The following is a 25,906-nucleotide window of genomic DNA, read 5'->3' as shown; positions in this document are numbered from 1 at the left end:
CAAGGTACGGCGAGGTGCAGCAAGGTGCGGCCAAGAGTTGAGAAAAAATTGGAGCTTGCAAGATAATATTACGAGGCAATGACGTTGCAATCAAAAATCTACCTGGCAAGCTGGTTGCAGAGGACGCAGGCACGACAGGGCACCTTGGGCACCCACAGGCCCCCAACAGGGGTACCTTTCTTGTCTTAGTCAGCGACTGTGGTCACCCCTATAATCACGCTAGTCTACATTAGAAAAGACAAATCTTCAAAAGACAGCTAAACCCTTTTTGACTATTTGTGTTAGTTATGAGGTCGTTCGCTCGTTTTAACAGTTGTTAGTTCTTAGTATAATTAAACACACCTCGCGGCTCTACTATCTCCCACCTATTTACTCGGTACTACTTATCATGCTACCTATTATGGAAGTTGAAGAAGCCATGAACGACTCCATGAACGAATCTTGGGAAGGCTACTCACGATTTGACGCTCACGTGGAGAAGATGCTTGACTCGAGAATTGCCGAGTCAATTTGCTCGAGGGACTTTGTGAGCCAACCCCCGACGAAGCTAAGAATGAAATCACTATGAATCGAATTATGGATCCGGAGCCTGAATGCTATCTTGGGTCTATCTCAGACATGATGCCAAATTGTCACCTGTTGATTGGCGTGAATGGTGGACTAGACGCCGGAGGATCCTCCACCATCATCCAAGGCCAATGTGAACTTCTCATCTCCTCTCTGAAGAAGATGCCGAGGGAGAAGACCAAGGCGATGACCATAAAGTCAGAGCGTGTGAAACAATACGCAGTACACATCAGTTCCTACCTTTCAACATGTCTTGAGTGGCCAGCTCCTCGGAATCTCCATTGCGAGCTGTTGAAGGATGGTGTTGGTCCTGCTTCTGAAAATGCCCGTTGCCACTTGTGACAGTGTGTTCAGCTTGAACCACGGTGGTGTCTGACACTACAGTGGTACCTCGCTGGAAATTCCAGCTTCAAAATAGATGCAGGACTGTAAGGGTTGATTCGCCGCTGTCCCGAGGAGCTGGTCGCTCTTGAAAGGTTTGTCGCCTCTACGACAAACGTGGGATCCTTGATCCTGGAAGTGAAAATTCGACCAAACCCATCGTTCTGAAGCAGTTCCGCCCTGCATAATGTTGTCTGGTGAGCTCGTCATTATGCCTAGCATTGCACTCACCAATGCCAAGTTCTGGGCATATTTTGGCCGCCTCCGCTCGACTTCCGCCAAACCAAGGGTCTCGTTATCACTGCAGAATCAGGCCGTTGATCACTGGAGTATATGCAGAATCGAAGTCCTAGGCATTCCAGACTTGCCATCCTGTCTATCGCGACATATTCACAAAATTTACACCATGCATGAAGTTGCATGGCATTCATCCATGTGGTTCCGAAGTCCCCAGCACGAGGGTGTATTTAAGCCCACCACTCTCATGCCTGTCCCGAGTTTGTTCATCTTGTACTCAAAATTACAGGCAAAGACAAGCAGGAATCTTCCTCGCTCTACTGCAGTTAGGTGGCCAATATGAGTTCAGAGAAGAAAGAAGCTGTTTGGACAGACACTCCAATCTCTGCCTCGACTCCAGAAGTGCGCGGCACTCCTGAAGATCAGGAGGAGAAGCTGGAGGCGGTCCGCGAAAGAATTCTTGCCCAGCATGAGCTTGAGAAGACGGTACCGCCGACGCTTCCCATCACAACTCTCTGGAGGAAGAAACAACACCGTGATCTCCAGCAAATCGCAACCCAGCCATCCATCTATGATGACCCGGCAACCGCAAAGTACTTCCAGCCCACGGCGAAATATGAGAATCTGCATAGGTTTGACCCCAGTGCACGATGGACCTGGGCGGAAGAGCTAGTCAGTGACCACGTTGGAGCATGGTTGTCGTAGCTGGGCTAACGAGTTATCGCGCAGCCACTAATCAACAAGATCGATTGGAAGGTCACCACCTGGGCCTGCATCGCATTCTTTGCGCTGGACCTCGACAGAGGCAACCTCAGCCAAGCCAATACAGACAACTTCTTGGAAGACTTGAGTCTATCAACCAATGGTAGGTAGTTTGCTACATTTGGCAGTGCCGACGAGGGTCTGATTGGGTGCTAGACTTCAACCTGGGCAACACCGTCTTCCGAGTGTCGTTTCTCTGCGCTGAACTTCCATCTCAACTAGTCAGCAAGAAATTAGGTACGGACATATACCTTAGTGAAATGACTCGCTCATGCTGACCCGCCGACAGGACCGGACCGATGGGTATGTTCGCACACCAATGGAGAAGTTTCCTTACTGATTTGTTTCAGATACCTACCATCATGTGCTTGTGGAGCATTGTTGCTGCGTCTCAGTTCTGGCTCAGCGGGAGGTCGAGCTTCTTGGCTTGCCGCGCTCTGTTAGGCATGCTTCAAGGAGGGTTTATCCCCGATGTGATCCTGTACTTGGTACGTATATGCCCTGTCCTCCGATCAACGTCTATACTTGAATTCTAGGTGGTTGCTAACCCATATTCTGCAGTCCTACTTCTTCAAAGGCTCGGAGCTTCCTTTCCGCCTGGCCTTGTTCTGGGTTACACTACGAGTCGTTGACATCATCGCCCCTATCCTGGCGTTCGGTCTTTTGCGTCTGCGTGGCGTGCACGGCTACGAAGGTTGGAGATGGCTCTTCTTGATCGAGGGCCTCTTCACCCTGGTGGTGGGTATCTGGTCCTGGTTCATGATGGCGGCATCTCCGACCCAGACCAAGTCTTGGTACCGTCCCAAAGGTTGGTTCAGCGAACGTGAGGAAGTCATCATGGTCAACCGGATCCTGCGCGATGACCCTTCCAAGGGCGATATGCACAATCGGCAGGCCGTGGATTTTAAACTTCTCTGGAAGTCTCTGAAGGACTATGATCTGTGGCCCATCTACCTCATCGGGCTGATCTTCAACATTCCAGCCGGCCCACCAGACCAATACCTGACTCTCACCCTTCGAAATTTGGGATTTGGGACCATGGATTCCAATCTGCTGACCATTCCGACCCAATTCATTGGCGCCGTCACTGTGAGTCGCGAACTCTTCTCCGCTCTTGCCGCGACTCTGAGCTCACTAAGCTGACCGCGGTGCAGATGTTGATCTTGACCTATTTGTCCGAGACCTTGAATGAGAGAGCCCTGATGGGCGCTATTGGACAACTTTGGATTCTTCCGAATATCATCGCGCTGGCGGTAATCCCGGCCACCACTTCAGCGTGGGCGAAATATGCCATAACGACCGTCTTGCTGGGATGGCCCTCCCGTAAGTTGTGTCCTCCCTGCCATGACCCCGCCACAAAACACGGCCCTCCAGATGGCTAACGGTGACCAACAGCTCATGCTCTGCAAGTGGGATGGTGCAGTCGGAATTCCAACACGGTCCGAACTAGGACTGTCTCTGCGGCTTTGTACAAGTGAGTATCCCCCTTTCCCTTCTCGTCGCCCAGTCCATTGAGCTAACTCTTGAATTAGCATGTTTGTACAGGTTGGCGGAATTGCCCTTTCCAACATCTATCGCGCCGATGACCGTCCTGTTTGTGAGTCTTCCGCCTTGTCTCCTCTCCAACCACCCACCCGCCAAAAACCAATTGCTGAACCTAGCTCCCCCACCGGGCGGAACGACGATCTTCGTGATCTTTCTTTCTTACGTCGTACATGGCTGACCGTGGATTTCTACAGATCGGCGAGGCAATAGGCAACTGACTGCCATCTGCGCGGGAACCATCGGATTGTACGGGTGTGTCAAGCTCTACTACATCTGGCGCAACCACACCCGCGAGAAGAAATGGAATGCGATGAGCTCAGAGGTACATTATTTTTCTCGCTCCACACGAGACCAAATCAGGCAGTCTTTGCTGACCCACGCGTTTGCAGGAGCGACTCCACTATCTCGAAACCACGACGGACGCAGGAAACAAGAGGCTGGACTTCCGCTTCGCGCACTAGGCGCGTGCTCGACACTTTTCCCCCGCAGTGATCAAAGTCGACTTGTGGCTAGTTACAATAGAGAATCGTGGATAGACTACAGCAAGTAAAAGGGGTGGATTGAAGCGGAGAAAACAGGTACTCACAGAGCCAGGGGGTTGATTTCCAAAGTTCTCGTAGATTTTTAAATGGAGTGGATGACGACAAGACCGAGGGATGTCAGGTTTCGGAGTTCATGCCCGAAAAGCACACAGAGAAGAAATAGAGGAAGATTCAGTATCGTTGAGGACTCCGCATGGCCTATATAGTACGGAGTAGATCTTCCGCTCCCTCCAAAGGACCATGGCCCACCGTCCAACGTGGGGTGGGCACCGTATGTACTGTAAACAGAGAAATACGCCAAGCACCAAACTATCGACTTTTGCCTTGTTTGTCCTGTTTGCCAGAAATTCGACCCTCTCAAAAAAAAAGTTCGATGATTTCCATGGTGCTAAGTCAACTGACCGCACAGAACTGCCAGTGACCGAACACAGATTCAACATGGCAGCAAGCAAGCGGCAAAATGAGGGTTCCGACTCTACAGCCTCCAAAAGGGCCAGACTGAACAAGGGTCACTCAAGAGCCACGGATGCGCCTGCGCAAGGAGCTGAAGCCTTCGACCAGGCAAAGAACACTTCGGCGGCGGACTCAATAAAAGGAACTTCGAAGAGATCCGAGGGGAGGTATGGATCTACGACTCAGAATGCGTCTGAAAAATCAGAAACTTTTTTAAATGGTATGTGCATGAGCACACCGCCTCTATCGGAGCCGAGACAGAGATCCGTCGTTGCTGACTTCAAATGCGTAAATAGGCCAGACCTCTCGCGAAGCCCACGCGAAGCAAAAGGCCCTCGCACAAGGCCGCAAGGCTGCCAAACCTCACGCCGACTCCATCGCTCGGTCAAAGAAGATATGGGAGCGACTGCGTCGCAAATCCCACGTTCCCAAGCAAGAACGGGACGAGTTAGTCACAGAACTCTTTCAGATCATATCAGGGCGTGTCAAGGATTTCGTGTTCAAACATGATTCTGTGCGGGTTATCCAATGTGCCTTGAAATATGCGACTCCGGACCAGAGAAAACAGATTACAACAGAGTTGAAGGGAAGTTACAGAGAGCTGGCCGAGTCCAAATATGCCAAGTTCTTAATAGCAAAGATGGTCGTGGGTGACGATGAAAGTCGGGATGCTGTCGTCGAAGAATTCTACGGCCACGTGAAAAGACTGATCCGCCATCCTGAAGCAAGTTGGATCGTGGACGACATCTACAGGACCATTGCAACGAAGCATCAAAAGGCCATCATGCTCAGAGAATGGTACGGCCCGGAGTTTGTCATCTTCGGCAAGTCACAGACGGGCAACACATCGAGAGATGAGCAAGTAACAGGTGTACTTTCCGACATTCTTGCCGAGCACCCCGAAAAGAGAAACCCCATCATGTCTCATCTGCACGAAATGACGAACCAGCTTGTTCAAAAGAAGACCACAGGTTTTACGATCCTTCATGACGCCCTGCTCCAGTACTTTTTGAATTGCAAACCCGGGAGTCCAGAAGTCACTGAATTCTTCTCCATGCTCCGCGATGACGAGGAAGGAGACATCTACAAGAACCTCGCTTTCACAAAGTCAGGGTCTCGATTGCTGTGTCTTTGCCTAGCCCACGGGAACTCAAAGGATCGAAGGGGCATATTGAAGTTTTTCAAGACGCACATCAAACTCCTCGCGGGCGACCAGTATGGTCACAGTGTGCTGTTGACGGCGTATGAAGTTGTTGATGATACTGTGATGACTTCAAAGACCATCTTTCCGGAACTTCTGAGCAAAGACCTTGAAATTGAAGCAAGGGAGCAGGAGTTGCTCGCACAGACGGAACACCTTACCGCGCGTATTCCGCTGCTTTATCTCATGTCCCCTGAGGCACCAAAGTGGCTTCTAGGGAATGAAACAGCTGCACTCATCTCGGAGGTTCGTGAGATCCGCAAAGAAACATCCAAGAAGGATCCAGAGACACGCCGCATTGAATTGGTGAAGAACATTGCCCAGCCTCTCCTCGACCTCATCACACACCAAGTGCGTCATCTCGCACAGTCGACTTTTGGTTGTCAGTTCATTACCGAGGTAGTGTTTGGTTGTGCTGGGGTTGGTGATGTACAGGGCGCTTTAGGTGCGATTGCCGATTTGGCAACCGAGGCGCCTGAGGAGAAAGAACAGCAAGAAGAAACCGACAAGCTTCTTGCTATGCCAGCAGTGGGCCGCATGCTCAAGGCTCTCGTACAAGGTGGACGCTTCAACAAAACGACGAACTCGATCCAACTGATCGATCCTCCTTTGAAATTTGACGAGTTGTTATTTCAAAAGATCCGATCGAAGGGCGGGGACGAGGAACTCGTGGCCTGGGCAAATGGACCCAATAGTTTCGTTATTGTGGCCATGTCAGAGGCTGAGAACTTTTCGATGAAAGAAGAACTAATGGGTGTGCTGAGAAGAAACATGGGGAAGCTAGACGGACAGAACAGAGGTGCGGCAATCATTCTAGAGAAGATCGGCAGCGGAGGTCGACAGAGTGGAGGCAAGGAAGACAAAAGCTTGGTGGATGACGCGGAGGCCAAGCATACGGGTGCCGACAAGGACAAGACGGAGAAGAAAAGGAGTAAGAAAGGAAAGAGCAAGGCTAATAGTTGAAGCGATTCCATGGATCGTTGGATGAGTCTACCGAGTACACAGGATGACATGATGACTGGTGGTTAGGCGAGGAGAGGCGAGGCTGAGAACCCCTGGCGTGATGAATCTTCGCCCTATCGAAACTGGCGGCATTCTTCGCAGAGCACCCTGTAGCATGCAAACCGTCGGCATTAGAACTTGTCCCAGTGTCACAACGACATTCCATCGCTTTCTCATCTGATACTTTTATTTCTTCAATGCCCAATGCCAAACCACCTAGGCATGGTACCAACCCTCCGAGGTTCGTACCGTCAATCGACACATTTCCCAGGGTGTTGTAACGGTCTTTCAATGGCAGCCAAGGTAAGGATCGAGAACTGACCCAAAAGGCACATTCTTAGTAAAGGGTTACACCCACTCCCCGTGCTTTTGTAGCCATCACATGTACTGGTATGACGCCAGCAACGGCTCGGGAGGGGCACAGGAGTGCTCAAGGGCCACATGTGAAAGAGCTTCGGCAGTAGATTCGTTGAATATTAGTGGTCCACTGTGATCTCCTGACCAAAAGACCGACCCGCGCAGATGGGATCGTTTTCCGTGTAGTTCCCGGCAAGGAGGGGCAGGGTTCTCTTGGTTCGAACCAGGGGCCGCAGTTAGACTTTCGTTGGCAACGGTGGGTGTGGAGGGGGAGGAATGACGATCGGGGAGGATGAAGAGTGAGTGGCTTGTGCTCTCGTCCCTTGTTCCTGGCTTGCAAGCCGGCTTCTTCAATAGGGAAAACCCACTACTGCCGCGACAATGAACAAGTAAAGAGAAAAGCCGACTACCGCAGCTACCAAGTACATCCGCAAACTGCGTAACTAGTGCGCACCCACATCGCACACCAAGAAACTACAACTCCTCCAACTTTGCCCATCACAACCCATTGTCCCTGAAGTCCTCGCCCGTCTATTTCTCCTCTACATCCTCCTGTTCTACTTCCCCGTGAGGAATTGTCCATATCTCCATCGTCACATCCTTATCGTCCTGCCTGACATCGGTCAATCTCCTCCCGTCAACGGGGCATGTGCGGACATGCAATCCCCCACTGACTACTCCAATGGCCACCGCCCGCGCCTGCAATACATCGATCTGGCTTTTGATAACGAGTCTTTGGACGACTCGGCTCGCGACTTAGTCTACAGAATACAGCCCAAATGGAGGGACAGTCCAGGCAAACTTGAAATTGTCAAATTCACTGATGGTATCACCAATACTGTGGGTTCTCTTGCTTCACTTGGTCAGGCACGTGCCCCTTGCTCATGACTGGTATCTAGCTGCTCAAGATATCGAACCGCATTCCAGGGCTTTCTGAAGCTGAGATCGACCGTGACTCTGTCCTCCTACGTGCCTATGGCAACCACACCGAGATCATCATCGACCGAGATCGAGAGGCCCGATCACATGCTTTGTGCGCAGAACGGGGATTGGCCCCTCCCCTATTGGCAAGATTCAAGAATGGACTTCTATACAGATTCATCATTGGTCAAGTCTGTACTCCTCGAGACCTGATCAGCGAACCTACATGGCGCGCGGTTGCTAAGCGCTTAGGTGAGTGGCATGCACGGCTGCCTATTGCCGCCGTGGCAGAAGAGGAGAAGAAGGAGGCCTCAAGCGGCGCCAATGGCCATACTCCGAGTGGTAGTCTTGCTTCGAGGCGGCCTGTACCAAATATCTGGTCAGTAATGCAGAAATGGGTTACCGCTCTTCCCTGCGACACTCCAAAGAAAGAGGCACGCAAGGAACTGCTCCAGAAAGAACTAGATCGATCGTTCCATGACCTGGACAATGAGCGAGGTCCCGGCTCGTCAGGCTTCGTCTTTGGACATTGCGACCTCTTAAGTGCAAACGTTATCATGCTGCCAACCGACTGTGCCAGTAGTAAGGCGGGTGACTCGATGCAGGTCTCCTTTATTGACTACGAATATGCCACGCCTTGTCCTGCAGCTTTCGATATCGCCAACCATTTTGCCGAATGGGGTGGCTATGACTGTGATTACAACATGCTGCCAACCCGATCCACACGCCGCCAATTCCTCCAAGACTATCTCAGGTCGTACAAAGCCCACAGCGACGTGCCGGTTGCTGACAACATGCTGGATGTTTTGTGCGATGAAGTTGACCGATATCGGGGCATGCCGGGCTTCTATTGGGGAGTCTGGGCTCTGATCCAGGCGACCATTTCCGAGATCGATTTCGATTATGCTTCGTATGCTGAGGTTCGGCTAGGTGAATATTATGCCTGGAGGGCGGAAGAGAGTGGCAGCCGGGCACAACAAGGCATTGAGATGCCTCTTCGAGAAAGAAGGTGGGCAGAAGAATGAGTGGGATAGACAATTCGGTGGATTACTCGTCACATCAACTTGTCCTGGAGTCCACAGGAATGATATGTTTATACAAAGATGTCGGCCGGTGTTATGGCCATCGGCGTTCTCACTCCGGGCATATTCACCAATGTTATTGCGAGCGAGCGTCATTGCCAATCAAGCCAAAAATCGATCTTGTGACCTTTGGGCATGTCTTTTGTCTGTCTGTTCCTTGTTGTAGCTTTGTCACGTCTCATTTGTAGAACCCTGCTCCGAAGCTGCGGCGCCAGTGGCTTACGATGAAGTAATGGCCAAAAGGACCAGATGTAGCGCTGTAAGCATAAGCCCACTCGTACAAGGTACCTTTGTAGGCCCCTCTTGTAGGGCCGAATCTCGATGGTGGCGCCTCTTTGCGGTCCCCATTTCATAATGCAACCCGCTTACGTGATTTTTTCTTTGGGCTCAAAGCGACACGACCGACACGATTCGAAACAATACTTGTCCATAATACACTCGTTTAATCCTCTTTACTCGGTTCAGGCCCTTGGAATCGGATGCTCCACTCCTTAGGCCTACTCCAATTTCTCATGGAATCGCTCACCGTGGCGTGCAGGGTCAGTGATTCTGGGACACATTCGCTGCAAGTCGCATCAGCCTTCTTCAAAGATCAGACTCGAACGACCAGACATCTCCTCATTCTACTTGCGCCACCGGCAAGGCTTTAATAGACGGTGGGGAAACAGCTGGGCGGCGTACGCACGATAGAACTCCGGGGGCTGAAACAATACAAACTTGTCTACCTCCTCGACGTCTGATTGCGCAGCGACAAACATTTAGCCTCCTCCTGAGCACAGTGCGATGGAGGCACTCTCACTTCAAGAGCTGGTTGCTGGTCAAAGGTGTTATTGAACACAAAGTCCTCTTTGCAGATCAACCGCCGTTCCTCCTGCTCGACGACAACACCTTTTACAGACTGTTTAGACAAAGGATTCTTGTCCCGCGAGGTCAACACCCAAATGCCTCCTGCGTCCCAGAACACCATTTTCATCACATACAACAACCCGACCGACCTGAAGAGCAGGCAGAATCGCCGTGCCGTCTCGTCGTTTGCCTCGAAAAGCTACCGGCCAACCTCAAAGCGCATTGTTCTGGATCGGACGCTCTACCGTCCCTTTGTGCGGCGACCCGATGGAGGGACACCGCCGCCTACCGCTCCTAGCACCGAAAAGAAGAAACTGCCTACCAGGAAGCAAGGGTTAACCTCGATGAGCCCGGAAGAGGTATCTCCTCCTCGAGAACCTCAGTTGCGAAATGATTGCGTGCTGGGAAGTCCGATGGCAGACCCCTTCACCACCTACCCCATCCGCCACGCAACTTATGTGCCCTTTTTGGTGGATTATTGTAAGTCTTCTCAAGTCAGGCGCTACACATGGGACGACGCATTTGTCTCGTACCATTTTTCCGGTTACGACGATGTTTCATCTTTTGCATTTGAGCCCTACAGCAATCAGGGAGCGAAAGCTTCATCTATCAATGGGGTGCACTGCTAACGAGAGCCTACCACTCCAGTCATCCGATTTCTCACTCCGCGGTTCAGTCCTGCGCTCGCGGTCGAAACCAGCCGATATCTCATTTGGTTCAATGTGGCGATGCAGAACTCTGAGATGTTTCACGCCCTGATCGCCTTAAGTCAGGTGTACTACAACATCGATGTCAAGGGGTTCGGCACCACCCACTGGACGGCGTTGTACCACCGAGGTGAAGCATTGAAGCAGCTCAGGTACAAAGTGGAAACGGCCCGGAGCGCAGACGATGATGCTGCCATCTTGACCGCCTTGTGGCTGATGGATGTCGATGTAAGTGCCTCGTCGTGCGGTTGTAGGATGAATAGCAATATTCTGACCGAGCAGGCGGCACATGGCGACCTTCATGCTTATGCAATGCACAAACGGGCTAAAGAGAGAATGGTGTCGACAAGAGGTGGTATACGCAAGCTGAGCGCCGAGTTACAGGACGAGCTGTTAAAGTCTGTGATTCCGCACCCATTCTCCAAGGGCACTAATTAATGCATGTTTGAGTAGGAGCGAATTCTTCTTACCGCTTCTCCTGCACGGCAGATTCGTGTGCGAACTCACCGACGACGATGATGTCTTGGTCAGATTCAAAGAAGACCGTCCCATCCAGCCGACACAAATGGGAGCATTCCAGGGGCTCTTTACGGTGTTGGCCAGCAAAAGCCTGATCACGTCCCATGCGCTCCATATACTCCTGCGGATTTTCAGGCAAGTTCCGAGTGAGCCACAATGCTTTCGCGGTGGCAGTCAAGGTGAAGGGGGCGAGAAGGATGAGGACAAGGGCTTGCAATCTCTCGATCAGGACTATAGTGAAATGAGTCGCGTCCTTCGCATCGCGGAAGAAGTTGGACCACAGTCACTGCACCATCGAGTCTTGCTCGCGTTACTGATCTATATTTTCAACTTCCACAACCAACCACACCTAGTCCATCAAGCGAAGAGGCCTTCTTCATCACCGACCTCGTCCTCTACGTCGCCGCCTGGCGATACAACGACCAAGAGTCACCATCCATATCTAGAGATCTTGTCAACCGTGGCGCTGGAACTGTCGCAGCCCAGCAACCCAGACGATCCAACATCCGTCACCGAGCGCGAGGTGACGCTGTGGACCATGGTGGCGATTGGATCCGCCTCGAGTTTCAGTCCGTGGCGACTCGAGATCCCGTTCATGGGACACCTGATCGAATGGATGGCGAAGGACAGCGATGATGACGAGACCCGACTTTCTACCCACAGGGACGATAATACGGGGATAGATTCTGGGGGAGAGACGCGACCAGTGACGAGAGGTCCCGATACTGGAAGAGGAGGTGAAGCCCCCAATACGTCCACATCACAACCCAGTGAAAGGTCAAGAGACAAGAATCTGGATAGACTCACTTCGTGTCTGAGAGGATATTACCTCTACGGCGCGGATAAAAAGACTCTGCGGAGTCTACAGCAATGGAGGGGCTCTGAGCCGTCGCCAACACACGATCCTCAGTCATGAGCATGGCATCGCATGGCATCGCATGGCCTTGACGTCACTGAAGACACGGGAAGTATAGGATGAAGTCGAATTGAGCGAGATGGACGGCCCAGCATCACATTGCATTGGCATTGCCTCCCTCTCTTCGCCCTCTCTCGTCACCTCGCCATGACCTGGAGGAACAACCGGACCAACAGCCCAGTAATACGCCATCATTAGATATATATACTCGCACATGCACGCACAAAATGCTGAATTGCAAACCCTCGCCCTCCCGTGCCCTCTTTCTCTTCCACCTCCTGTCCGTGAATACATACAACGAGCGCTTTAGTGTGCTCCGCTCCGCTCTGCTACAGACGTGGAACTGATCACTCGTATCTAAGGCGGTGGGTCAATATGGACTACATCTACATACACCCATACAATGCACCATACGCATGCAGGGGTATCTTAACACTGGGCTGGCCGGTGTATTATAGTGGATCGAGTCACGTTACACCTCGATACTTCAGTAGGTAACAAGTCGATAGACAGGTCTGAGCAACAAGCCACCTCCAATCTCTTTTCAAAGTCCCTTCCTTACCCTATGGGAGAATTTACACGAGTAAAAGAAAACCGCATAAAATCGATCTTCAAATTCGACTCAGTTTCCGTTCACTGGCTGCCTCGTTGGCCGATGTAACCCTCGTCCCATCTCGTCATCTATTTGACTTTGGGGTTTTTCATGGGTCCCTTCCCCCTCGGAAAAGTAACCTAGTAGTCCCTAGGTACATGAGTACATATAAATATCTACAGAGAACCACTACGACGTACCATAAAAATTCAGTCTAAATATAATTATCCCGTGGGACATTTACGTATCTGGTTATACACGAATCATATATATTAAGATATCGAGCTACATACTCGACAGAAGAGAGACAGAGGGACAAAAAGGGGGAACATTAGACGTTAAAACATCGAACATTGCAGAAAAAAAAGGCTCCTACGCGCGCACGACACACTTTCACAGCGACACAAAACCTCAGCTGGACAGCACATCATCACTCTCACACACACACACGGCCCAGACAAGAACAAACAACCAAGAATATTTTGTTCTTCTTCTTTCAACGAGAAAAAAAAAGAATGCCTCTACATGTCCACCAACTCTCTCCCTCCAACCCCCTCGACCACCAGTACATCCCGGCCATCGCGCGGATTCACCTCGTGGCCTGGCTGACCGTGCCGCTCATGCGGGCCATCTACCACGGGCCCCCGGAGGCGTACCCGGGGTATATCGCGTCGATGGTGGAGCGGCATTCGCAGGCTTTTTCCAACGAGGGGAATTGTCGGTTCGCGGTCGTGGTGGATGATAGTCTGGTTGAGGATGGGGATGAGAATGATGACGATGAGGCGGTGGTGGGCGAGACGGAGAGGGATGGGATGACGGGGAAAGGCCAGAGGACGAGAAAGGAGGGCAACGGAAAGATCAAGGGCAAGGTCATCGCCGCCATCAAGTACTACATCAACGACAACGACACAAACACCGATACCAACACCACCGAGAGTCACACCGAGGACGAACCCGCTCCACCACCACCATCCTCCACCTCATCATCCACAACGACCGACCGCCCCTGGCCCGCCTCCACGCACTCCGCGCTCGCCGCGTCGTTCTGGTCCCAACTGGTCGCCTCGCGACGGCAGCTCACTGCCCTCCTGGGCCCCCACATCCTCGTGGACAACCTGTACACGGACCCGAGACACCACCGCCGCGGCGCCGGGTCGATGCTGATGCGGCACGCGTGCGCCGAGGCCGACGCGCGCGGGTGGCCGAGCATGCTGGAGGCGTCGCCCAAGGGGGTCGGGGTGTACGAGGCCGTGGGGTTCGAGAGGTTCAATCTCTCAGGAGCGCCAGACGGGGCGGAGATCTGGGTCGACCTCCGCCGCTGGGAGGGCGGAGGGGACAAGGGCGTCGAGTTCTCCGAGCAGAGACTCGAACAAGAATTGGAGCGGGACGGGGAGAGAGGCGACGGCTGGTATTGTCAGGTTCTTATGGTGAGGCCTGCTGGTACTAAGGCCGGGACCGGCTCCCAAAGAGAAGTGGCTGAAGTAGGAACCGGCGAGGCTGCTGTCGTATAGCAACGGAAAAGTTCCCTAGAAATATCTAGACAATGCACTTATCGAACCTCTACACAAGATTCAGAATGTGACTATATCACTCCGGGTGCTCATCAGCGACGACACTCGCTATTATTGTGTGTAACACACTCTGGTATGAAACTGGTCGACGACCTCATGTCCAACGTATTGAGTCACCTCACCAACGACATGCCCATCCCAAAGATATCATATTCACATATACAGGTATCCACTCGCCGCGCCACCCCATCACCGATTTAGCCCTGGACTCTATAGGAGGAGCCCGCAGGAGCCGGAGCAGAACTGCCGTCAACGACTGGCCCGCCTGCATTCCGGATGCACCTCAGGACGTCCCCGACCAAGTACAAACTCCCAGTGATACAGAGCTTCAGCTCCAAAGGGCTGAACTTTGAATCCCTCGACGCGACGCTCACCGCTTGCCTTATGATGATCCTCATCTTCTCGTCAGGTGTGGTTTTATCCTCTTTCCCGATAACACCTCCAATATATTCATCACCAAGCGCTTCAACGATTCCACTCGTGTACTTGGTGGCGATTTCGGCTAGTTCAATAGCTCCCATGCTCTTCACCCACGGCATTCCATCAACAGGGCCAAAAGAGCACGTCAAGACATTATCGTTGGGTCCAAGCAGCAACTGCAGAATTTCATCGACTTTCTTGTCGTTCTTGACAGACAAGAGCCATGTCACAGGTGGCACAGGATCTTTGGAGGGAGGCCGCCATTGCGCTTTGATGTAGTCAGCCAGAGCTGCAGCCGATTGCGAATTGTGGGCACCGTCGAGAAGGACCTTTGCGTTGAGGCTCTGTCTAGTTTGACCGGCGTTCAACTGTGCTGCCCTGTATTCTAGATTTTGCGGTAGCAGTCTCGACGGGAGAACGATCCATTGCAGGCGTCCAGGAAGAGACGACTGTGCGAGTGGAACAAGGATATCGAGAGACTTCTTCACCGTGTCGACGCGCAGCTGATCTGTAGCGACCAGGAAATCCTGGGGAAAGTTCAACGGCCCTGGTGACCTATCCCCAGTGAGGTGTTCTCTGCGTGCGGACCGGCCACTGAGACGTTCCTCGGCTATTTGAAAGCAGGAGAAGGCAAGATATAGGTTCTGAGCCTGATGTTTTGCTAGGCGCATACGTGCAATAGCCTTGTCAAATTCACGTCTTCTCTCTTCGACAGAGATATAGACGCCTGCTCTTCCGCCGTCTTCCCAGCCCAAGTCTCTCAATCGGCTTTCGGCCACATCGATGACGTTTCTTTGGTTGCTCTGGTCAAGCACGACAGGCACTCCCGGCTTGAAGATTCCCACCTTTTCCGTCGCAATAGCCTCGAGAGTCTCACCCAGGAAAGCAGTATGATCCAGGCCAACCTTGGTTAAAACGCTAACCAGCACATCCTCCGGTCTCAATACATTGGTGGCATCAAGACGACCACCGAGTCCGCATTCGATGACGGCGACATCGACCTTTGCATCCGTGAATAGCTGAAACGCCGCGGCCGTAAGGATCTCGAACTCGGATGCGTGGATATCTTCCCTGACGCTCCTGTCGCGAAAGTGCTGCTCGACCTGGAGAAATTTGTCTCGCTCGACGACGCGTCTATTGAGGCTGATGCAGTCCCAACGGTCAATCAGGTGAGGAGAGGTGAACCGCCCAACTTTGTATCCCAAGTGACCTAGAAACGTGGAGACCAGGGCGGCAACGCTACCTTTGCCATTGGTCCCTGCAATGTGGACCGCTCTCCAGGGTAGTGTTGGGTGTGTACTGAAAAGCGGGTTAAGCAACTGAGTGATGCGCTGGAGGCCGAGATTTATCATGATGGTGGAAGATTAACGAGCGACACGGACCTGATTTAAGAGACCAAGGTCGATGGCGACGGCGATTGAAGTAGGTGGAGGTGAGTTTGCCAATATATCAAGAAATGCAAATGACGAGGAATTGACGCCTCGTGTCTGTGTTGTATGCGCAAGATTGGCTGCTGGAGATTATCATAATGTAGACCTGTGGCAGTAAGAAGAAGCAATATACGAAACAAGGAATGGAAGTCTTCTCAGAGCGACAGAGGGCGAGCGAGACAGAAGTTGCGATGGTTGAACTGGAGATGAAGTCAGAACTGGAAGGCTCAGATATCGAGAGCCTTGCGGAAAAAGTAAATGACCAATCAAATCGCTGCTGGTCCCGTGATGAGGCTGGACGGCGATGTCTATAGATAGGTATAAAGGCGGCCAGTCACAACCACCCTCATTATTCATGGAGTACTTCCCCCGTTCTATCGTACCAGCGCCTCGCTAAAACGATGCAGCCGCAAGCTTGTCCGAGTCCAATAACCACCACAGCCACCTGGTCAAGTGCACTCCCTACTCGTCGAGACCCAAGTGTCGCCGCAAAGACAAGTACCGCTCATACCCGAACAACTTCAACTCGACCCTCATGAAGTTCACCCATGCCTGTAATAGCCTCCAAAAGTTCTGCGGGTGGAGAAGACTACCCCGCCGTCGGATCATGTCCTTTTCATCCTGCCAAACAGTCCAACTCGCGTACTTGGCCAGAATGAGCATTGGCCTCATCGGCTGAGTCGAACCCAGGGCCTCATCCAGACTCCTTGTCAGATCATTTGTCTTCAATATAAGAAGAATAATGCGGGGAACATGCCCCAGGAGCTGCACAAGTTGCGCGAGAAGGTCTTGGCCAAAGACCTCGCCAATGGCCTCCTTTTCATCATTGTTCCGTATTGAAGTGGTGAGCTCTTTGCGAGTCAGCACGCGATAGTCACGGCCTGTGATAGCTGATGCAAACAACGGAAATTCTTTGTCGCCAATCCCGGCGACTTCGTAGGCGTATTTCCGCATTTTTGCCTCATCTGCGTCGATGACCGCAAGCCACATCTTCGCATAGTCTCTCCTCAATTTGTCATCTGGCATTCGGTAAAGCCCGTGGTCGTAGAGAATGACGTCGAAATTGTACGGGTACCTCCTTTTGGGATTGTGACGAATGGCGATATTTCCTGCGTGAGGATCACAATGTAACGGGGCGCCTTTCGAAAAGATCATGACGTTGAAGATGCGCGCCAGCGTCGCTGACACTTCGGCTCGTGAAATATTGTGCTCTTTGAAGTAGGGTAGGTTGTCGACCCTCGCCCCCATGACATAGTCCATGACCAGAATTCTTTTGTTGGCCGAGATCACCTGAGGTATGACGAGTGGAAAACTGGTATGTCGTTCGAAGTACTGCTTCGCATACATTGCGTTTTGGCCCTCGAGTCTGAAATCCAACTCTTGCGGCAGAGAAAAGTCCATCTCATTACTCAACCACTCCAAATCGTAGTCGGGAAAGGCTCTCTTCAATGTGCGGAAGGTGAATCTTGTCAGGGCCAGATCCAACGGCACCCACTCTTCGAGGCTGGGATGTTGCACCTTGACCGCCACTCTCTGACCTGTCTCCTTCACTACGGCCAAGTGCACCTGCGCCAACGAGGCCGCGCCAATTGGTTCTCTCGTGAAGTCGTCAAAATGATCCTCTATTCGGTGGCCCGTGTCTCTCAGGTACATCTCTTCAATTGACTCGTAGGACGAGACAGGGCATTTATCCTGCAAGGGGACGAAGGTCTCGGTGTATTCGGTAGGTAACAGGTATCCCATTGAGGAGATGTGTTGGCCCAGTTTGATGAATATTGACCCATTCGCCTCCATGGCCTTCAGCGTTCGGTCGGCACATCGTTTGTGACAAGCCTTGAGACTTCTGGTGTGCTCTTCCGGATCGTCGTGCTGTTCGTTGAGGGTTACACGATAGCTTGCGTCTGTCAGCCTCTACTCCTCTTAGCCACCTAGAACAATAGAATGCCATACTCGTTTATACACGCCGCCAAGGTGGTAACCACCCTTCCAGTCCTCTCTGCGGCGAGCCAGCCATGCTTGATATCATCGCCGAATAACAGCAGACCGGTGCCTGCTGATCCACCTGCAGCTGCCCAGTACACGACCCGGCGCGGTCTCACTACCTTGATTGGTCTGCCATACGAGTTGAAGCCTCTCCGTGGCTTGTCGAAAGGCTTCTGCAGGTTCTTACAGCGCGGGCAGGTCCAGGTGGCGCGGCCTCGGACGAAGGCGAGGGGGCTGCTGTTGATTCGCATGAGCGAGTTGTGTGGAAGGCTACTGTCGCGACATAGACGATAGAGAGACGTTGATTTCAATCTGGGCAGCAGCGTTGAGGTACCGTCAAGCTCAGGACCAAGCACCAAGAAAGATTGATCGCCTGTAGCATCTGATCACCAGATTTCGGGGGGTCGAATCACCGATCACACGACGGCAGAGAGGAACGAGAAATTTGCGGAGTTGAGAGGATGAAATGACGTACCCAGCACATGTTTTTTTTTCCCATTCTTCTTCATCCACTAACAACATTTCTTTCCTCCCAGCAAACATGTAGCGGGCTTCACGAACTCAGCACGTCAAGGGCAATGGGCTCTACGAGATGTTGGTCAAGCAAAGATACATTCGGCTTCATGCGTCACCGCCCTCTATCTTTTCCACCTGCTCTCTCACCCATGTCTTCCCCTCCTGGCGAATCCTCCCTACCATCGCTGGGCGTCGCATGTGTAGATACTCGCTCAAAAAACTCTTCGTCTCCATCCTCACCCTCTCCCTCCCCTCGTATCCCATCTGCTTGTATAGCAGCTCGCCCTCGGGAGAAGCTTCAATCCAACAAGGCAGCATCAACGCATCAGCCACATCATTCCCCCACTGCATCATCATCCGTCCGCACCCTTTCCCTTGATAATCTGGATCTGTGAAGAGTAAGAAGCAGAGGACATGACCTTCGGTGCACTCGCGACGACGCCGAGCTATAAAGTCCTGGATCAAGAGAGCGGCATCAGTCCGTTCCTGCTCGGTTTCGAGGTAGGCAAAGGCGGGCTTTTTCTCTGCCTCTGTCTTTTCGCTTTCGTCCTTGGTTGCGGCTTGCAGCTTCTTGGATGGCACGTAGGTAGGTGAGATCTTCCAATTGCTCGCACAGACAATTCTTTTCCTCCGCTCCGTCCCAGCCGCATTGCCCTGTTCATCAAGCACATTCACGTCGACCTCGGCGTCCAGATCCTCAATCTTGAGAATCACGTCTGTCTTGTCATTCTGCATGCCGTCCAAGAGTATTCTTTTGGTATGTGCATAACTTCCAGGAGACTCTCGTCCGAAGAAAATATGCGGGAGGTCGATCTTGTGGAACGACTTGAACAGGAGGGGGACGATGGCATCGAGGTCCTTCGGCTCGATGCGGGAGAGAACAAGATGCATTGTTGGGGGGTATCTTGTAAGATTTATTGGTCGTACTCGTTACTGCGGACGTTGGGAGATACGGCTGCTTGTTTCAACGGAGCCGAGTATCAACGAGACTGTATGCCCTCAGACGCGAAAAGATATTGTGAATCGGTACAAGTCGTACGACAGACCTATTTTCTTTGGAAATTTCTCAAGAGACAATGAAACGACAACGACTCTTCTTTTCAAGGCATACTAATGTCGCGTAGACGAATACCCCAAAAGTTTCCCCCTTCCCACCTAATTACCGAGTCCACCTACCTAACACCATTAGTCTCCCACGGTGGAAGAGCGTTGCTATTCCCGCATCCGGAAAACGTCTCGATGCACAGTGACAAGAATGCCAGCGTGGGGAGAAAGGCGATGTAGGCACGGCACAGGCCCGGTCACACGAGACTCGATCATGCAATGGAACCATGAGAGAGCCAGAAAGGAAAACAAGCGACAACCGACTTTTCTCAACAGGGGAACATATACATTCCCTTATCATGTTAAGACGGTACTTGGCCAGTTGGGTACTCGTGCTTGCCGCCGGGGAGGATGATCCCCCGCTCGACATGATCGGCTGTGTCGGGTAGATGATTCATCTAGCTGGCATAAGTCTATTCTCCGAATGGAGGCATTCTAGGATCTTGGACATGAACATGAATACCACTTCGAGCAGTACAGAGATAGAGAGAAAGAGAGATCGTGCAACTTTATACTCGTTTGCGGGGTACATTCACAAGTCCTCGGCACACCTACAAATACAAGGTATATATGCACATATGTTTGCACCGAGCACGAGGGTCCCTAACCTGGCACGCCGGGTAAATAGTCCATATGATTTGGCGTTTTGTTCTTGTATGCACTCCATGTACTCGCGATGGTCCCCGTATGTCCTTGTGTTCACAAATCTTGGTTAGCACGTAGGTAGCAAGGGGAGGTAGGTGGTGCGGCAGTACGAAGTACACAACGGTTGGTGGGATACGGAAAGAGGGGTACGAGGTCCAGACTTAATAATGCACAGTTACTTTACATTTACCTACGATTTACATACGTCTACACGCACGCCCACGCCGACGCACACGAGCAACGATATGTATTATTATATCATTATCACTGTCACTGTCACTGTCACTGTACCTTGCACGATACTGGTATCTACAAGAGGATACTCCTGCCCCATGCAATTGACCTTTGGCCTTTGACCTCGGCTCGTCGTCAGCATCGTCATGATGATCATCATCAAAGAAACAAAGTTTTGGCGAGGCCTCGACCCATGAACCATCGTGCGGCGATATGCGTTGCAGATCTCAGGGCCAAAGCAAAAAAAGCTTGGGTTGAACCTCACCTCTCTCTCTCTCTTTTACATCTCGTCTCTTACCTACTCTCGTCTTTGAATCATAGACAATCTCTCTTCTTTCACCTTCATTTACCAAAACACACTTGCACATATACGGCACTACAGAATTAATGAGTCGATGTAGGTGGGGCAAATCATGTGGCAAAATCCTTGAATTGGATCGGCTTTCCTGTGGTAGGCTTTGCTACCTAGCCGAGATGCATAATGGTATGTACCGTTCTTTCTAGGGTCTGTATCCAATCCAGAACGCCTTCAATCCCCTCTAAAGGCCAGCCATACCGGTATAAAGACCGATACAGAGGTAAGCAAGAAGATAAAAATGTTTCCAAATCCCGCCGTTGCACCATGGCTCGCACAGGTTCAGCCTTATGCTTTTTGTTTGTGTTCATAATTTTCGTTACAATCTCATCATGCTGGAAACTTGAGACAGTGTGTCCAGACCAAACACCCCTTGTGGCGTTCTCTGTTGCATCACTGGTGTCGATATTGTGACAAAGAAGCTTCCCGGAAGCACTCTGAGTGTGAATTCGGTTGACTTGCACCGAGACCCTGCACATGTTTGCTCGGCAAATCATACGCGAGACCTCGATGTTTCAATACCAATAAAGGAATGACTGGGGTGGGAAGAACCTAGTTCAACCACCATTGGATACCGGACATGCGACCATCACCCTGACCGTCGGTAATGGCACTGAACAAGGCATCGGTGCAGTCGATGGCTCTGTCGACGCAGCCCATGCACTTGTCACCCACAGTGGCCTGGACAGTGGTTCCCGAGGTGGGGTTGAGCAAGGTGACGGAGCGACCACAGTATGGGTTGCCATTGGACTGGGTTCCCATGAAGGCGAAAGGGAGGGCAATTTGGAGATCGGTGCTGGTGTCGACGTTCCATCCACATGCACCAAGGCCTGGAGAATCAATTAGCGCGAGTCCACGAATTTGAGAAATGATTCATGACTTACCTCCATCCCAATGGGTCACATCACCCTGGCATGCATCTCCCGAACCCTCACAGGTACCGTCGGTGCCGACAGTGTCCTTGGGTTGAACATTGATCGTGGACGGGGCTGCAGAAGAGGTGGGAGCTACAGGAGGTGGCGATGGTGTAGCCGGAGCTGGGGCTGGGGCGGGTACCTCGGCGGGAGCAGAAGTAGCTGGGGAAGCAGCAGGAGCTACGGCAGCAGACGACGACGATGATGACGACGACGGAGCCTCCACGGGCACGACAGCAGCAGTTGCGAGGGTGGAAGGAGTGTAAGTTGCCGCAGCGAAAACAGCGGCTGGGACACTGCTGGTAGTGCTGGCAGGAGGAGCGGGAGCCGGAGTGGGATCCGATGGGTCAACCCAGATGGTGGTGGTTTCTTCGACAGTCACCCATGCGATCTCGGTTACGGTGTTGGTGTAGATGGCGCGTTTGTCGGGCATTGGGACAGCCGCAACCAAAGAGGTCAGCAGCGAAGCCGCGAGAACGATTTGCTTGAGTCCGGCCATTGCGACAGAAGTATGTTTCGAAGTCGAAAAGGTTGACTGGAGATCTGGCTCGACAGTGAAGGATAAAGAGTGCCTTTGGAAAAGCGCTGTTTCGAGGAACGGCTTAACGTCTTGGATCTCTCAAAGGAGTGTTTGAGCGCTGAGGGGGATACTGTCGCCGATGACAAGCCTGTGTCAGGAAAGAAAAGGACTGAGATTCGAGGTGAAGAGGGACTAGCCCGGTGAGTGAATGGCTCAAAGGAGAGGTGGTTGAGAAGGACTGGATGAAAGGAAAGATATGTCCAGGTCCGGGAGAGAGAACAAAGAGGGACTGGGTAGATAAAGAAAAGGTTGCAATGAGTGACAGGGAAGAGGAAGAGATTTTTCGTTGGTGAGATCGAATCCTCTTCCGGAGCAATAAGAAAAGAGTGAGCGGGTGGAATGAACGAGAGGCAAGAGATGGAGAGTGAGAAGAGTAGTAGTCAAGAAAAGCTGTTTGTTCAACAAGTCGAAGTCACGGCGTCACTCTGCATCGGGATCCAGGCCTCGCAAGAATCCCCATCAAGGGAGTGACAGGGGGGGAGGGAAGAGGAATCGACGCGTGTGGTTATTGGTCCATGCATCCCTTCACCAGGCATCTGGCATCTCGCCGTCTGCAAGCCCTTTGTGATGTTTATTTTGCTTCTCCATCTCCTTGCATTCCCTTTGTTTGGTGCTCTGGTCACCCCGGTCGAGCATTTTTGGGTTGCGGGCTGCGGATTGCGGATCGCGGGTCGTGGGTCAATGGATCGTCGGTCGTCGGTCGTGATGAGGGCTGCGGTGCTGTAAAGTGCCACTCTGATACAGGGGAGTATTGGGGTCGCATTGTCAGCTTGCCAGCTACGACGACTCGCAAGGGCTTCAGCGCAGAGCGAACCAGAGATGACCAGGCTGGAGACTCGCAGTCAGAGGTGATGGAGGCTACGGTAGGGCCGTGGGAAATTCGGGAGAAACGCCAGGACCTGGGATGCGCCCCATTGACCCACTTCACGTCCACTTTGAGCAGAAAGAGGCTTTCGATAATTATTACTTTGGTCCCTCGCAGTCCTCGTTCTCGTAGGTGGCGCCCGTTCGAAACGACAGCCCCCCACCACCCTTCGGTTGAAGTCCAGGGACGCCCAGGGGAACTAATGGATGCCCCCTGCTCAACTTTAGGCTTTGTTCCCTCCACCCGCACCCAACTGGCCATTGTCTCATCCCCCGATTTGCTGCCCAAAAACGTGTCTTCAGGTACAGCCGAACCTAATCCTCAAGGAGTCAAGCCGTGATCACATCTTCTCCTGGTACCTGCTTGTGCCTGGCCTTTTGCCGCTTGGCATCTTCACTCGCTTGTCAAACTTTGCTGTCAGACTCTGCACCCCTGGACCCATGGACAGTCCTCAATTCCAATCTGCAAGCCAACAAACGTGTTTCAAACCGGCACCCTTTCAGCCAGCAAGACCTGCGTCTGTCCTCCTTAAATATCTAATGCTTCTGCAAATGTCGAAAGGAGATGCGTCCACGTCGCCAGCCAGCAAACTTGCTGCCACGCGGCCACGTTCTGCTCCCAACATGTATGCGCCGGGACGAGACCTCCTTTAGTTCCTGTCCCTCTTAGCCGATCGTCGATTCGCTAACGGAATTCTACACAACCATCCAATGGGGCACTACCCGCATTGAGAAAAAAAAAATTTCACAATCAATGCGACTCCAAGAAGGCGAAAGAGTGGGAACGATGCCCATGCACGGACAGGTCCCAGGTACGGCAAATAGCCACCCAGAGCCGTTATGCAGGAACCGCAGCAGAGAAAATCCTTTTGCCCAGTAAGGAATACCACTCGTACAGGCTTGCGCCCGAAGACTTTCTTGGATTACACCCTGTCCCCACCAGATGGCCGGACTGCTTCCAGCGCCTGGTTGCACATGGTCAACTGCATTTCTGAGCATTGATGCTTGCTCCTCCTGCAGTTTACTCATGGCGCCGAGTCCGAAAGCGTGCGCAATTGCCGTCAGGACGGGTTGAATCCGGGTGTCTCGAGCGACCCCCCATCCAATCCGATTGTCCCGCTGACTCGAAACCGAGCCGATGTTTTTGAGAAATTCAAAACTCTGCCGTATAGCTGGGTTTTCCACGTGCTGGCTATTCGAACTAACTTCTGGTGTACGCTCTTCCCGTGCAAACCATCGTGCGCAGTGTCTAGAACGACAACACAATTTTTCAGCACGCCTATCTATCTCATTATGGACCCAGATATGTCTGTCTCCCTCGGTGCGACCTCCGGTATATTAAGCCGTCGCTAAACCGTTCGTTCGGTCTCGTCCGTTATCGATTACGGGTAGCTAGAATACGCACCTCGGTGGAGTTGATATCCTCGTTCTGTTCAAATGGGTATATCGTTGCTGTTCTGTATCCTACGCAGCCTCAACAGTATGCAATCGCTCGTCATCCTCCCAAGCATCTCACGCCACCGCGCATTTCATTTTTTTTTTTTTTTCTGTTGGCAACTGAGTTGGGTCGGCTGAATTCGCAGAGTGTCAAATGCGATGCGACTGCTGCTGCGTGAGCGGTGCCTTGTGCGCCTGTTCTGAGAGCAGACGAGTCCTTTCCATTGCGCCGCTCATCGCTTCTATACAGAGGGTCTCACCATTTTGTCAAGAGTTCCTCCGTGGTAGATGCCGCTCGCAAAACCTCGGCATTTGAGCTGTTGCCGGCTTGTTCTCAAATCCTTCGTTGCCGAAGAATCATCAGCTTTCAGGCACCCCTGCTTGTCCCATGCTGTCATCCTGCACATGGTTTTTTCGGTTGTAATGGAACGGAAGACTTCCCTTGTCCATCACATATATCAGAGATGTACCGAGTAGTCTTGAGACCTGTTCCAACAGCAAACAGCAGTTGTGGTGGGTCTGTAGCAAGCTCCCAACGAGTGATCTCTATGAGCATCCGGCAGCAAGCAGAAGTGACCCTTACCTTGCCATGACCTTGTCCCTGTCTGCTGTGCCGTGACCCATCATGGCTCTACCGCGCGCGAAGTGCGCACGCACATGCATGTCGACACCACGACCTTCACAGCACTCCTTCCAGTGCTGGGATGTTCCTGTCTCCCGTCTTCTCCATCACGCGGATAGACGGACCAACAAAAACGTTTCTCGGCAAATGTATGTTGATAGAGGTAGCGCTGACATGCCACCTGGACCCTCGACACCCCGATCGAGATACATACGTACATGTATATACATGCAGGTATATATGTAGCTGGGATGGCAGATGGCTGGCTTCAAGTCGTCATGTCGAGTGAAGTTTCGGCTCGTCTCGCCTCGCCTCGCCCTGAACCTCAACCAGAGGTCACGTGGAACTTTTACATACGAGTATTACCTCCTTCCGTTCCGTCTTTCCGGCCTCCCGCCCTTCTGTTCGCCTCTTCATGTGATTGATACTGTACCGACTCACTGAGCGAGTACCGAGTACGAGGTACCTCTGGTAGACTCTGAGCCAGACACGCGGGATCTCGTGGGCTTGAAAGCGTGCACAGACTCTAGGCCTGATGCCTTTTATTTTGAACAGACATGGCAACGAATACCCAGTCACATTGCTGCTACCTATCAACAGA

At 52.1% G+C, this 25,906-nt stretch overlaps 7 protein-coding genes across 7 annotated transcripts; 4 read left to right on the top strand and 3 right to left on the bottom strand.

Annotated features, from left to right (window-relative positions):
* Positions 1-1,524: 1,524 nt before the first annotated feature.
* On the top strand, positions 1,525-3,953 carry AYO21_02023 (hypothetical protein; the record flags this gene model as incomplete). The annotated part of the gene is made up of 11 exons (XM_022652004.1): positions 1,525-1,857; positions 1,915-2,050; positions 2,104-2,184; positions 2,237-2,250; positions 2,298-2,435; positions 2,509-3,036; positions 3,102-3,270; positions 3,343-3,421; positions 3,480-3,544; positions 3,687-3,814; positions 3,882-3,953. The coding sequence occupies 11 exons, from the start codon at positions 1,525-1,527 to the stop codon at positions 3,951-3,953; spliced, it is 1,743 nt and encodes a 580-aa protein (XP_022515748.1).
* Positions 3,954-4,472: 519 nt separating this feature from the next.
* AYO21_02022 (hypothetical protein) lies at positions 4,473-8,993 on the top strand (the record flags this gene model as incomplete). Its single annotated transcript, XM_022652003.1, has 4 exons — positions 4,473-4,707; positions 4,784-6,619; positions 7,568-7,887; positions 7,947-8,993. The coding sequence occupies 4 exons, from the start codon at positions 4,473-4,475 to the stop codon at positions 8,991-8,993; spliced, it is 3,438 nt and encodes a 1,145-aa protein (XP_022515747.1).
* Positions 8,994-9,991: 998 nt separating this feature from the next.
* On the top strand, positions 9,992-12,038 carry AYO21_02021 (hypothetical protein; the record flags this gene model as incomplete). The annotated part of the gene is made up of 4 exons (XM_022652002.1): positions 9,992-10,376; positions 10,545-10,831; positions 10,886-11,001; positions 11,057-12,038. 4 exons carry the CDS (start codon positions 9,992-9,994, stop codon positions 12,036-12,038), a joined length of 1,770 nt encoding a protein of 589 aa, XP_022515746.1.
* Positions 12,039-13,145: 1,107 nt separating this feature from the next.
* On the top strand, positions 13,146-14,141 carry AYO21_02020 (hypothetical protein; the record flags this gene model as incomplete). Its single annotated transcript, XM_022652001.1, has 1 exon — positions 13,146-14,141. The coding sequence occupies one exon, from the start codon at positions 13,146-13,148 to the stop codon at positions 14,139-14,141; it is 996 nt and encodes a 331-aa protein (XP_022515745.1).
* Positions 14,142-14,398: 257 nt separating this feature from the next.
* Positions 14,399-15,973, bottom strand: AYO21_02019 (hypothetical protein; the record flags this gene model as incomplete). The annotated part of the gene is made up of 1 exon (XM_022652000.1): positions 14,399-15,973. One exon carries the CDS (start codon positions 15,971-15,973, stop codon positions 14,399-14,401), a length of 1,575 nt encoding a protein of 524 aa, XP_022515744.1.
* Positions 15,974-16,513: 540 nt separating this feature from the next.
* AYO21_02018 (hypothetical protein) lies at positions 16,514-19,441 on the bottom strand (the record flags this gene model as incomplete). The annotated part of the gene is made up of 3 exons (XM_022651999.1): positions 16,514-17,945; positions 18,002-18,307; positions 18,918-19,441. 3 exons carry the CDS (start codon positions 19,439-19,441, stop codon positions 16,514-16,516), a joined length of 2,262 nt encoding a protein of 753 aa, XP_022515743.1.
* Positions 19,442-21,440: 1,999 nt separating this feature from the next.
* Positions 21,441-22,301, bottom strand: AYO21_02017 (hypothetical protein; the record flags this gene model as incomplete). Its single annotated transcript, XM_022651998.1, has 2 exons — positions 21,441-21,718; positions 21,773-22,301. The coding sequence occupies 2 exons, from the start codon at positions 22,299-22,301 to the stop codon at positions 21,441-21,443; spliced, it is 807 nt and encodes a 268-aa protein (XP_022515742.1).
* Between the last annotated feature and the right edge of the window lie 3,605 nt (positions 22,302-25,906).

The sequence above is a fragment of the Fonsecaea monophora genome, assembly GCF_001642475.1.
Source record: "Fonsecaea monophora strain CBS 269.37 chromosome Unknown Scaff8, whole genome shotgun sequence".
In the NCBI taxonomy this organism is placed as follows: Eukaryota; Fungi; Ascomycota; class Eurotiomycetes; order Chaetothyriales; family Herpotrichiellaceae; genus Fonsecaea; species Fonsecaea monophora.
This window is presented reverse-complemented; position numbering and strand designations above follow the sequence as displayed.